The 13,583-nt window shown below is 38.1% G+C and overlaps 2 protein-coding genes across 3 annotated transcripts; both read right to left on the bottom strand.

The window, feature by feature from the left end:
• Positions 1–77: 77 nt before the first annotated feature.
• Positions 78–2,240, bottom strand: LOC125138375 (cyclin-dependent kinase 2 interacting protein). Of its 2 annotated transcripts, none has more exons than XM_047821816.1 (5): positions 2,093–2,240; positions 1,296–1,455; positions 1,089–1,218; positions 747–876; positions 78–438 (listed from the first exon to the last, which is right to left on the bottom strand). In XM_047821816.1, exons 1-5 carry the CDS (start codon positions 2,097–2,099, stop codon positions 236–238), a joined length of 630 nt encoding a protein of 209 aa, XP_047677772.1. In that variant the 5' UTR covers positions 2,100–2,240; the 3' UTR covers positions 78–235. The 2 variants fall into 2 exon arrangements, with proteins under 2 accessions (XP_047677772.1, XP_047677773.1); XM_047821817.1 differs by having other exon boundaries at positions 1,089–1,215.
• Positions 2,241–7,746: 5,506 nt separating this feature from the next.
• On the bottom strand, positions 7,747–13,562 carry adprs (ADP-ribosylserine hydrolase). The gene is made up of 6 exons (XM_027172570.2): positions 13,221–13,562; positions 10,992–11,088; positions 10,699–10,906; positions 9,081–9,268; positions 8,537–8,637; positions 7,747–8,380 (listed from the first exon to the last, which is right to left on the bottom strand). The coding sequence occupies exons 1-6, from the start codon at positions 13,405–13,407 to the stop codon at positions 8,022–8,024; spliced, it is 1,140 nt and encodes a 379-aa protein (XP_027028371.2). The 5' UTR covers positions 13,408–13,562; the 3' UTR covers positions 7,747–8,021.
• Positions 13,563–13,583: the final 21 nt, after the last annotated feature.

Genomic DNA, 13,583 nt, shown 5'->3' with positions numbered 1-13,583 from the left:
ATTTGTACCTGTAGAGGATATAATTGCATGTAAACAACATTTTCTATGGTTTAATTAATGAATTAAATTAATGCCAATGACATTTCAAAAAACACATTTTAATATTAGAAAATGCTTATACCATAACCAAGAAACTGTATAAATGGTAGACATTTGTTTACTATTACACTGACCACCGTACAAACGTAAAGACTGGCATGTTTCATTGAATCAGAAATCAAATCAAATAAATAAATTAGACAGCTCTGTAGCCAGTCTCCATCAGTAAGCTCTCTAGGACAAGTTTGGTGTTATCCTGGATGTAGGGTTGATAGAGCCAACAGGACAGATACACCATGCAGAGATCTGGGTTTGTTGTGTGGGCCACTTCCCGTAATATGGTGCTCTTAAGGGCCAGCTCCTGCTTGTACGCCTCATAAAGCTCAGAAGACACTTCAGCTGTAAGTGTAAAAAAACATTGTTAGAAACTGGATTTTATGCTGAACATATTTTCTATGAATTTGTTCACAAACACTAACTAGATATATATTATTGGTAAAGTATATGGTAAAATATATATAATACCAGGGTAATAAAAATAAAAAGATTTCATCAAGGGTTTTTTGGATGATTAACATTGTCTAAATGGGAAAGTCTTTTTGTAGGTTCTTCAATTAAATCTTTAAGGGTTTACCAGCTACTCCAAAGAATCCTATGTGGTAGCACATGACATGTCAGTATCCTTTTAATGAAAATCATTACATTACCAAAATGATTTGTAAACCAAGTGTGAAACAGTGGTTTTGGTCTTCCTTTCTCTCCATACTGAAATGTCTCCAGTTCACATATCCCCTTCTCAACAGACACCATTCTTTCCATTTTAGACAGAATGTGGGCCTTTACAGAAAAAAAACAAAAACAAAAACAAACATTGACTCTATGTGTATGTAACAGGCACTGTCATAAACCACACTCGCTATGACTAACTCAATACTAATCAGTAACAAATATCCATTTACAATTTAGATTAGTTCTCTTGAAGCAGTATACACTGGACCTGAAACTGTAATATATAATGGAACCTGACATTTTGGTTACTCAACCCGTACCATTTTGTCTACAACATTCTGTAGTTTGGTGCATTCCTCCTCTAGCTCTGGGTTGCTATAATATGCACTTCTTTCTGCAGCAGCTGAAATCTGGCCCTCCATCATAACCTCAGGCTCCTTCACAGACCTGCTTCAGAGAACATGGATGAGGGAAAAACAGAATTTAGCTTTAACAAAACCTTTCACTTTAAATGTTGTGAGTCTTACTCTTTGCTCAGTCTGAAGTTGACTATTTTGGTTGCGATGGTAGATCCTTCGTCACACAGACGATCCCATTTCAGGATTAAATTATGCCAGTCTGCTGCGTTATCCTTCAGTTTTCTGGCACTTCCTGTTAAGTTGCCTTTTCTTCCAGGGGTTGTGGCATCTGATTACATAAAAAAACAATCTTAAATAAAAAAACAATCTTTATGAGGGTTAAACAGGCAGTCTGTATCTGAATAACGGTTATAATTTAGAGGCAAAATAAAGGTGTTATATAAATAAATGGAAAAAAAATTTAATTGCATGTCAGAAAATAATGCATGTTTTTTATGTTGTAAATTTTTAACGTCGTTTTTTTTTTAAACATGCCTTGCACAGTACTGAATATGTCCATGTATGTTTCCGACAATGTCAATTTCCTTCCTGTTTGTAAAACTGCTTTAACAACAACAGAAACAAAGCCATGCTGTTTTTTAAACCAATTTTTACCATTTATTGAGGTGTTTATGAGGGAGGAATTACACCATAATGTTGATTATTAATAGGTTAACATTAGTGCATTGTATTTGTGTTGTTCCTTTTATTATGTGATAAAGAAAGTATATTCCAACAAACCTTGTCAACTCTTAACACAATAAATGTCAAACTTCATTAATTTCTTGTTTGTTATTAGTTTATTACCAGTGATACAAAGTACTTCATCTAATCAGGAACAAATACACACTAATAATCAAATTACTATCAGAACTCAGACAGCAGGTTACTTTACAGAGCACATCGATCTCCAGAATAATACTTACCCTCCATTTCAGACTTAGTTCTGTCATAAATGTAACACACTAAACCTGTAAACAATCACTTATGTGGACACATCTTGCTTATGAGCCATGCTGATCGTCTTCAACGCGGATTGTTTCTCTGTGGCAAATAAAACGCTGAAACACTCAGTATTGCCACCTGCTGGAAAAGAAGCACTGCGACAGCTATAGAGGTTTTTTTTTTTTTTTTTTTAAGTTTTGAGAATGGCAATAATATAAATTTTCATAAAGTCTGCTGCTTCAGTGTTTTTAGATCTTTTTGTCAGATGTTACTAATGTATACTGAGGTATAATTAGAAGCATTTTATAAACATCAAAGGCTTTTATTGACAATTACATTACGCAAATTTTATGCAAAGAGTTAATTTTTTTTTTTTTGACCCTTCTTTATTAAGACCTCCGAAATTCACCTTGGCATGTGGTTGATCAACTTCTGTTCCACATCCTGACTGATGGCAGTCCATTCTTGCATAATCGATGCTTGGAGTTTGTCAGAATTTGTTGATTTTTGTTTGTTCACCCACCACCTGAGGAGTGACCAAAAGTTCTCAATCGAATTAAGGTCTGGTGAGTTTCCTGATCATGGACCCAAAATTTCGATGCTTTGTTCCCCGAGCCACTTATTTATCACGTTTGCCTTTGACCATAATGCTAGAAAAGGCATTGTTTGTCACATGACTGTTCTTGGATGGTTGAGCAAAGTTGCTCTCGGAAGATGTGTTTGTACTATTTTTTATCTATGGCAAAATTGTGAGTGAGGCTGAAAAGCAACCCCACACATGAATGGTCTCGGGATGCTTTACTGTTGAATGACACAGGACTGAATGTAGCGCTCACCTTTTCTTCTCCAAGACAAGACTTTTTCTGAATGCCCAAAACAATTGGAAAGGAGACTCATCAGAGAAAATGACTTTACCCCAGTCCTCAGCAGTCCAATCGCTTTGGTTTGCAGAATACCAAACATGCAGATGCACTCACACCTGCCTACTGTCCTTGTCAACACTCTTACATGTGTTAATGAGAGAATCACTTACATGATGTTAGCTGGTCCTATTGTAGCAAGGCTGAAATGCAGTGGAAATGTTTTTTGTTTTTGTTTTTGTTTTGTTTTTTTTTTGGGGGGGGGGTTAAATTTATTTTCATAGCAAAGATGGACTTTGCAATTAATTACAATTCATCTAATCACTCTTCATAACATTGTGGAGTATATGCAAATTGCCATAATAAAAACTGAGACAGCAGACTTTGTGAAAATTGATATTTGCATCATTCTCAATACTTTTGGCCACAGCTGTAATCGATGAATAAACTCAGATATGTCGCATACGAGAAATGAGGAGAGAAGCAAAATATTGACCACCAATGTGGATACAGTGCTGCCAGGTTCCAGCAAGCAGCATCAATGTGTAAGACAAAAACCCAGAACAGAACAAAACCATCCGCAAACAGATTGTAGAAACTGTGGAAACTACCATGCAGCAGAGAAAAGAGAAGTACCCTGCATTTTGGCAATACTGTCATTATTGTAAGATAATAAATCATTTCAGCACAGAGCTGAGCAGCTCTGTTGTGTGTAGTGAAATAAAAATGGTGTTGGATGAATTAAGAGCCTTAAATGCACATGCAAACATTTTTGTTTCGAGGTTGCATTTTTTTGCATTTTATGTTATTTTTCATCTTGGAAACAGCCATTATGCACTGCTGTTTATGAAACTTCATATTTGCCTGCATGGTAATTGTTTCCATACACAAAGTTAGTTAGTCATGAAAAGGAAAGTGGAACTCTTTTCCTTCGTTTCCTTCGAGTAGGAATTTCCTGTGAGTTTATCTGCTCTATTGTGTAAGTCTGATTTTCATTTACATGTTTTATACCTGCACAAATCCTATATCTGTAGATAATAGAATAATAATAATAATGCTATATTCTATTATTCCGTTTTCTTCTTCTGGCTGCTTTGTGAACTGACTGTTGTGATTGCATTTAAGCCTGCAAACTGGCTGCAGCAAATCTAAGAAGGAAATGGGGCTGTAACATCCGGGAACATTTAACTAATGATGCCGCGCTGTCATCGGCAACGCGGCTCGCTTATATATACATAACAATGAGTGAAGGGAGGAGTGAACGAAGGTGGGGCAGGCACGTGACAACAACAACAACAACAACAACAACAACAACAACAACAACAACAACAAAAGCACATGGCCAAATGTCCGGGCTGATTCCTGACAGGAGCACTTTGTAGAAACATGAGCTTTTTTATATACATTTTTGCTTAATATTTTAATTCTAGTAAGAATTATAGCTTAGTGTTTCCCAAAAAACTGCAATACACACACATGGCCATCCTCATAATGATAAAGAAAATGTCATTCATCAGATCAGGCCACCTTCTTCCTTTGCTCCATAGTTCAGCTTTCAGCAGTGGAAAAGGGTGAGCAAATTCAACCTTATTCAGCAGCAGGAAACAGCATGGGCACTCTGACCGGTCTCCAGCTAAACTGTCATGTACTGTGTGTCCTAACAACATTCTATCATAGCCAGCATGAAGTTTTATGCGATTTGTCCTACAGTAGCTCTTCTGTGGGAATGGACCATACAAGCTAGCCTTCACTTTATTGCTTGGGCTAATTGATGTAATTTAGTTAAGTCTTTGGTCCTTCAGGCAAAGATGTGCTTGAGAAAAAAACACTGGTCTTCCAATGAGCAATGAATATATCACAAAGCAATATATTTTACAAAATGCTGACAATCTTCCATAAAAGTTACATAAATGGCTCCTAACAGGAACATTCAACAAATAATTAATTATATATCTTTGTTATATTACACCTTTTTTTAAACATCATGTTTATCTTATTAAAATTACAACAAATCAATATAAATATTTTTTAATAAAAAAAAACTTTTTTGCAGGTCGCAGGAGGAGCTCTTGTCCTGGCGTTCACAATACCTGAACTGATTGGCAACTGTAAAGAACTGATTAAAAACAAACATGAGACAGAATGTAATACTGTAGATACCTGAGGAGAAAAGCTGATGAAATGCGTGATGCCGTGAAAACAATAAAGAATACATTGACTGAATTGCAGTTTGATCATTTCATGTAAATGATATATTGAATAAGCAACATGAATAAGAACTGCTTACTAGACTACAATAATAACACAATGTCTGGATCAACTGCTGTCTTTCATCACCTATATTTATCTTCCAGAGAGATGCTCAGTGAAATCCCTGAAACTGGGTGTCACATTGATTTGGCTACAGAGATGTGTGGCAACCAAAGATACACACAAGGTATCATTTGTATGGAGTATATACAGACCAAAAAGCATGACAGGAAGATAGAGAAGTTTATTCTCATATCTAAAAAAGATATTGCCTTTAAGATTGGTTTTAGGCATAAACCCAAGTCAGATAACTAAGCCAGTGATGTGATGTTCTTCACAGAGACATGGTTAAATAACAACTCACCCCAAATCAGCTTGGATGGATATGCATCTTACCGGGTTGATAGTGATGCAGAGCTTACTCAAAAACGTAGAGGAGGGGGAATGATAATGCTTGTGAAAGAGGACTGGGCAAGTGATGTGAAGGTAGAACACATCAGGAATACCCCAGACTATGAGGTAATGTTTGTGTCCATTATACAACATGACCAGCCTAAGGATGCTTCACCACTCACCTTCATCCATGTTTATGTACCAGGGCCTAATTTTGATAAAGCTGCTGCTGACATCACTCATATTTACTGTGATGCTCTGGTGAGGTCTGGTGGTGGTCCTGTTTTCTTGTTGGGTGATTTCAACAGGTGTGACATCACTCTTTTCCTGAGAAACCTACAGCAATAAATCACATGCCTGACCAGATACAATAACACCCTGGATTTGTGTTATGGAAATGTGCTTGGGGCTTATAGAAGTGTTTGCAGAGCCCCACTTGGCCGGTCAGACCATAATGTTATTCATCTGATTCCTAAAGATCTGTATGACCCTTCCAAAGATGGGGAGTGTACGCATGACCATACCAACCCCAGTAAGCAATGAGACGTGAGGCATACGAAAACAAAGTGAAATAAACCAAGCTAAAAGAGAGAAACATAAGGGAAGGAGAGATAGACAAAGAGAAAGAAAACAATTGAAAATAGATCAAAACCGTTTAAAGCTAGGAAACCTGGTTGATGAATTAAAAATGTTGAATCTGCATAACCGAAGAAAACAACTGCAGAATAGCAAAAGGACCGGGCACTGTACCTAGAAATTTGGAAGAAGACCTTGAAAGAATGAATAATATAATGCGTTTTATTTTTAGTGGTTCAAGAGAACTCTGAGAACTTTTCTTTTATTGTATTCATGTAATCCTTTTTATGATATTGACTATATTGTACTAAACTTTCACACACTCATATAGTGATGTTCTAAGCTCGACGCGAAACCACCAGGCAGGAACTTAACTGTGCTCACATAACCATATACAGTATGGCTATAGGAAGTTAGAGAAGGACGAAGGATGCAAAATGATGAGGTAACAACAAAAGGTAGAAGAGAAAAGTGGATTCTAAAAATCAATGTGAGTTTAGGATTTCAGAAGACTGTATATAGGCATGGGCTTAGAGACATACAGTGTGCATTCTATTGTAGGCAAGCTCAGTGCATGTTGCACTCGGTTGTTGCTTATTTAGTGTGCATCAGAGAACAAACGCTGGCATACACTTGGAAAGTGTTTCTTGGTTTGTTACTATCTTTGCATTTTAATTACTTTTACTTATTCTAAAATTGTTTGATTATTTGAAGATTTTATTTGTAATTTTCTTTTAATTTACTTTACATATAGTATATTACACACATTTATCTGTATTACATTGCTTTTAATTAAAACAAGGCCTCCCATTGTGAGGACCCTGAAAAGACAAGAAGGTCTTAGTCTGACTCCTTCATCTAAAGATTCAAACAATAGATTAGCTAGAAGAACTCGAAGAGGATCCTTTGTTAGAAGACCGGGGGAATTTGAAGGACAACCCCATTCAAGGTAAGACCAACTCTGATAGTTGAACTTGAAGGGTTTCCTACGCAATCCGAAAACAAGAGTCACTAAGGGACAGGGTTATAGCTCATTACACAAAAGTCCGACAAAGTTTGTGCGTTTTTCTACAGTGAAACACAGCACCCACCTTTGTTAATGCTCTTTTGCTGTCTAGCAGTCATTTATTATCACGTGTTCCTGCAGGCCCATGGCAAAAGCCTGGTTAACTCAAAAGGAAATCGCTGACGGTAACACCACAGTGGGTGTCACCTTGAGAAATGTCTGGGGTTTTTTTTTTTTTTCAATTAAATTATTGTATTTATCATTAATAAGTTGTCTTTATAAAGTTATAAGCTGATCTTTGGCTGATTTTATAGTTAATTATACTGACCTTTTGCTTATCAATTTATTAAATGTGCAGCCAGTGATTCTGGTGGATGTTAGTCCAAATATATAAATAAAAATATTGTAAAAAAGTAAAATATAAACATAGCCTAAAAAACATTATGAACAAAAACGCTGTAGATACAGAACATATTCCAAGTGGTCTGGAAATAACATTAGTTGTTTAGTTTCTAAGTTTAAGAAGCCCAAAATACCACAGAGACCGGAGTTCATTTGAGCAGATGCTTTATTTACAGATGCTGAAATTTATATCAGATGCCGAAATTTATATCAGATGCCATTTGACAAAAGTTTCTTAACTATTAAAAGGAACTTTACACCATTTAACAGACAATATCAACTGACTTAGTTCTTTTATTGTGATTTACATAGACAGACATAGACAACAGTTTCTCAGGATCCTGACTCTTAGATTCTTCTGACTTTTATGCTTGTGTGACATATCCCATGCATATATATCTGTAGTAATGTGCAATGGATCAGTCAGTATTTTTCAGATGGATGGCTGTCTCGTGGCTGATCGGCGTCACTCGTAGTCACCCTGACTTCCTCTGTCTGCGTGACGTAGAGTTTGTAAAGACGCTCAGCCAGATGATGAGCTTCCTCTGCACCCTCGCAGCGCTTCAGCCAACTCTGAGGAATGGCACTTATGCCATAGTGGGCACCTGCAATTGCACCTGCCATGCATGCGATGGTGTCGGTGTCACCTCCCAAGGCTAAGCTGTAAGCTATTGTCCTCTCCAGGCCACCATAATGCTCTGGCAGACCCTCCCGAGGCTCTAAACAGTGCAGCACGCAGAAGATAGCTGTGGGCACAGACTCAAGGGCTGCAATGCCATTCCCTGTGCACAGAAAAATGTAATCACTAAACATTCATATACTCTCTGCATTCCATGAGCAGCTATCACTCTACCAGTGACAGTGATGCAAATAACATTAATGAGGATGAGAAAAAAAAAGAACTTTACTTTAAAAAAAATAAAGAAAATTCAACTAACCAAGTTCTAAAATGACCTCCTCAATGCTCACGCTATTCTTCTCCATGAGCTCCTTGACTCTGTGCAAACGTGCACAATATGGAAACTCAACTAAATTAAGCCTGCAAAACAAACCAGTTAGTGCAAAAAGAACCATAAAACAAAATATCACTGACAAATTCACTTAACATAGATCCATCCATCCATTCTCTACAATGCTTATCCTACTGGGTTGCTGGGAACCTGGAGTGTGTCCCAGGAGACTTGGGGCACAGGGTAGGATACACCAAGGACAGAATGCCAGTCTATTGAAGTGGAACATCGCACACACAATCACACACCCATTCACACACTATGTACAATTTAGAGATGCCAATCAGCCTGCAATGTATGTCTCAGTAGTACTGGAGGAAAACGGAGAACCCGGAAGAAACCCCAAAGGCACGGGGAGAACATGTAAATTCCACACACGGCAGAGGTCAGAAGTAGGTTACAAACTCCCAATGCTGGAGGTTTCATGCAAACATGCTTTTTGATAAAAAGTGTGAATGAAGTGACGACTCACACTTTGGCGTCGCTGCGGGCTGTCTCGTCTTTCTCCACTTCCTCCATTTCCAAAATAAGTTTATTAATGAAGTTTTGTGGTAAGGCCAGATCACCTTGCAGCGACAAGTGAACTGCGAGAGCCTGCAGCACAGCACCATTGTAGCCCAGAGAGCAGGAGTGGGTGAGCATTGCACCAAACCCTGCATACTACCAGTGACACAAATAAAGAGGAAACAGACACAGGGTCAGCTTGGTATAGAATCAGTTTTAAATCTGAAAATACATGCTATATAAAGGCTCAAGATATATTTGCTCGTGATCACCCAGTAGCGGACCCCGACATCCGACAGAGGACACTGTCTTTCCCTATGCCTTAGGTGTGAACTTAACCGGTCATGCATGGCACCTATACATTGTGCTCGGTAAATCATGCACTAAGCCTGTGCATCAGACTTTCTGCCCTGTAAAACAACTAGAAGTGTGCAAATCAGACCACTAGCACTCAAATACTATACATACAGTATGCCAAAACCTTCACTAGCTACAATTTCATCTAATTCAGCATTTGCTTAATGACATTTTTAAGGCCCATACAACCAGGCCGCCAACATGACCCTCTCTATATTTAACATTAAAACAAAAACCTAATAACTCAAATGAAGATAATAAACAGATAAAAACCATCACAACAATTCACTACATACAAATCCAAATAGGTCAGATGTTCTTCAGTGGCCTATAGTTCAGCAGTGAGAAGACAATTATTGTTGATGTTCAAGCAGACTGGCTTGATGTAAACAAAACAGCAGCTGTTCACCATAGTGTTTATATATGTGGGTAAATAATGGAGAAAAACACTAGATGCACAAAGAATGACTTCTTTACTGTATATACATATCAAATGTTTCAATGTTTCTTCTACTATGTGTACAATTTGTGTGTTTCTATTCATTTAAAACAACGTCTCTGGGTAAAGAGTGTTTTTGAGGTATTGGACATCAAATTTTAGACATTTTAGCTAACGATGATTTTATTTTACATTTACAGCTCAACAATTCTTACACTTCGCAGTTACTTCAAATACACAATCAAAATTTAGAGACAATTTCTTAAGCTTACCTATACCTATATGTCTGCTAGCTGCCCTTCAGTCACCTTTTACACTTAGTGATTCAGTTTATTATTGAACTCTCTCTTTCTCTCTCTCTCTCTCTCTCTCTCTCAATCTCCTCGCAATCTCCCTCTCATACGCTACTCCTGAGATACGAGTAATCTTGACCCCTTCTGCTATGTGGTCCAGCCTGATCCATCCTGATGCCCTATGTCTGGCTGGAATCTCAGGTTACAGGTTTATTACCCTCATGGAGCAAAGAATATCTACAGTACAAGTTCAAGTTATTGAAGCTTTAACTCTGGTCTCCACAGAAGTATTACAGTATACAGATTACAGATTGGATGAAGTCTATGTTGTGTTCCTACTGGATGGTGATTGGCTGGCAGTTTATTTTGTGAGTCTCAAAACAAAAACACCAAAAACTGCAAAAATCTCCTTTACATTCGATATATTTTTACTTGTTTAATTCTATTTCCTGACTTCAAATAAAAGAGTAAAATAAGATTTGGAGCCTTGCCCTCACCTTTCTCACATCAGCGATATTTCTGAAGACAAGAGCAATGGGTGCAGCTCTCATTGCTCCTCCGTTCCCAAATGAGCCTCGTCCACCGAACTGAGCACGTGCTGGCTGAAAGACGTCACTGAGCTGAGGCGACGCAAGCTTTCGCAGAACCTGAACCACGCCTGCTCCGTAGCCACGACCTGGAGCAAGGCTATACTCCTTTGCAAATCTGTATTGCAAGGGAAGCAAAAGGGATGCATGAAAACACACAGCAGACACAGGAAACACAACCGTTTATAATATCTGAGAATCACCTGCGAGCCATGTCTTGTTCGTCAAATCCCATCCTGGTAAGAAGTGACTGGGCAACGCAGCGCATCATGGCTGTGTCATCACTGTACTGCAGTATACCTGAGGAGGAGCACATCAACAATTACACACCCTCTAAGTTTAATTATACTGCTTTAGTTCTGGATGCTCTATTAAACATACGAGACTTATACCAGCCTAAAATGCTGGAACAGTATCAGATCAGGTTTAAAACTGTGACAAATCAATCAATCTGTAGCAGTATCAGAACAGTGATAAGTTGATAAAAGTGAGTCCCTCCATGGTTTCATGATTTTGAGATCATAGAAATTCATAAGAATCGAGCAAACTAGGCACTAGTCTGAGGATCTTGCAAATTTTCAAAATTACAGCAGATTTTCTGCAGATTTGGGCCGAGGAGCGTTGTGATAATTTATCACAAGACACATTGAGCCTCAGCTCTTTTCGATTCACGTCTGCAGAAAGTATCATCGAAAGTAATCACATATGTGTCTTTATTGGAAGGAGTTTAAAACTTGCAACACAAATTTAGAAATTTGATGCAGCCGAATAAATCGATTTTGGCCATTTTTGTCCACAAAATCCTAAAGGGACTGACCTGGGCAATGACTTGAGACTACCATTGCAATCATGTAATCTAGAAACCTGAAAAATTCACAAGAAAGCAAATTGGTCAGGTCTTCATCCTGTTCAGTTTCCCTTTTAGAATGTCATTGCTTTCCCTTAAAGGTGCATTAGTCAAGATGAGACCAGATTATGTCTCTATCTATTAACTAAGAGTATTACAACATTGCAATGATTTTTTTTAACACCTTGAAACCTGCTTCCCACTATGGTCCACAGATACAACATATGACCCATAATATAAGGCCAAAGAATCCAGCTGAAGTTACCAAGTTACCCTTAATATCAAGAACTGCCATGACATCACTATAAACTGATGGAAAGACTGCTTATGAAGATTACTGCCTTACTTGTTGTTGATAAAAATGTATTTACTTGATTCGCTTAAAAAAAGCCAGGCATTCAAACAGTTCAGTGGTTTATACAAACTGCCATTACAATAAAGCAGAAACACGGGTAATTCTGCTAACTGACAATCGTGTTTTTTTTTGTTTGTTTTTTTTTTTTTTGGGGGGGGGGGGGGGTGTTGTTCCACGTTAAAGTACGTAGTATGATTGGATTGTATAAAACATAAACAGGTTTTTCAACACACTTGTGCTCCATACACTCACCTTCCACTTTATTAGGTTTGGAACACCAGTACATTTATGCAGTTATTCAACGAGCCAATCATGTGGTAGCAGCACAATGCATAAAAGCATACAGATACAAGTCAAGTACAAATCTAACATTTCATAACTTTAGGTTTGTTATTTTGAAACAAACAAAAGGTGTTAAATTTCCATTCTAATCTTCAACTGTCCACTTGGATGAGTCTGTGCTCGTGATTCAGCCTCTGATTCAAGTCAAGGCAAGTCAAGAAGCTTTTATTGCCATTTCATACCATATATAGCTGTTGCAATACACAGTGAAATGAGACAACGTTTGTCCAGGACTGTGGTGTTACATAAAACAAAGACAGAGCTATAAGGACTTAGTAAGTCAGTCCTAGATACATAAAGTGCAACTGTGCAACCTGGTGTAAACAGTGCAAGACAAGAAGACAGACAAGACAGTGCAGGACAAAAGACAGTGCAGACAAAATATATAAGACAATACACAAATGGCAATAAACAAAAACTGTAAATACTGTATGTTCAATCAATATTGCATGTGCATAAATACTGGAATGAACACAGTATTATAGCAGCAGTTCCATGAGATTGTAAAGTATTGTGCAAAACAGCAATCAACTGAAATGTGAGACAGCATGTGCAAAGAGCAAAAAAGTGTTCATGTAAACAGTTTGACAGATGACAGCTTCTTGGCTGACAGCTTTCACATCCAAGTGAATGGTCGATGCTGAGAGTATGCTGAGATGCTTTTTTGCTCACCACGGTTGTAAAGCATGATTATTTAACTGTGTGTCTGTATCAATCCTGGCAACTCGGACCCGTTTGGCTCTTTTTAGCGTTGGACCACTAATCAGAACGTCATAGGTTCGAATCCCACTGCTGGACATACTGGTTATATTATGTGTGTATATATATTATAAATGCTTCGGCTTTTTTGACCTGATGTTATAATTGTTTTGCTTAAAGAGTGCTCACCGTCACCCCGGGTTTCATCCTCCAGTCCACTCAGATGCTGAAGAACTCGGTCTAGTGGAACATCTTCAGCTCCTTCAAACTCACCGCCTACACAATCACCGACCACTGAAGCGACCAGAGAGCCGCAGAACCGCGACAGCTGCGACACCGAAGCTCCTGCTGCAGCTAACCGTGCTGCTCCTGACATCCTTCAGCTAATCGCTCTACACACGCTTTATTTTAATGCGTACACACGCTGCAGTTTTACACGTACAACTAAATCATTATGTCCTCAGCAATAATTCAGAATTCCTTCCTGTCGCATGTGTTGTCATTGTTTGACCTGTTTGTTTACCGCACGACTTCTAATACGCGCGGCATTAA

The sequence above is a fragment of the Tachysurus fulvidraco genome, chromosome 12, assembly GCF_022655615.1.
Source record: "Tachysurus fulvidraco isolate hzauxx_2018 chromosome 12, HZAU_PFXX_2.0, whole genome shotgun sequence".
In the NCBI taxonomy this organism is placed as follows: Eukaryota; Metazoa; Chordata; class Actinopteri; order Siluriformes; family Bagridae; genus Tachysurus; species Tachysurus fulvidraco.
Note: the sequence above shows the minus strand (reverse complement) of the source record. Positions and strands in the feature narration are given on the sequence as shown.

Excerpts from the sequence above, each read along its gene's own strand:
- adprs (XM_027172570.2), bottom strand. The coding sequence starts at position 13,407 with ATGTCAGGAGCAGCACGGTTAGCTGCAGCAGGAGCTTCGGTGTCGCAG. Across the intron at positions 10,907-10,991 it reads GAACAAGACATGGCTCGCAG|ATTTGCAAAGGAGTATAGCC; the intron begins GTGATTCTCAGA and ends CTTGCAATACAG. Across the intron at positions 9,269-10,698 it reads ATATCGCTGATGTGAGAAAG|TATGCAGGGTTTGGTGCAAT; the intron begins GTGAGGGCAAGG and ends TGTCACTGGTAG.
- LOC125138375 (XM_047821816.1), bottom strand. Across the intron at positions 1,219-1,295 it reads AACTTCAGACTGAGCAAAGA|CAGGTCTGTGAAGGAGCCTG; the intron begins GTAAGACTCACA and ends TGTTCTCTGAAG. Across the intron at positions 877-1,088 it reads AGAATGTTGTAGACAAAATG|GCCCACATTCTGTCTAAAAT; the intron begins GTACGGGTTGAG and ends TTTTCTGTAAAG.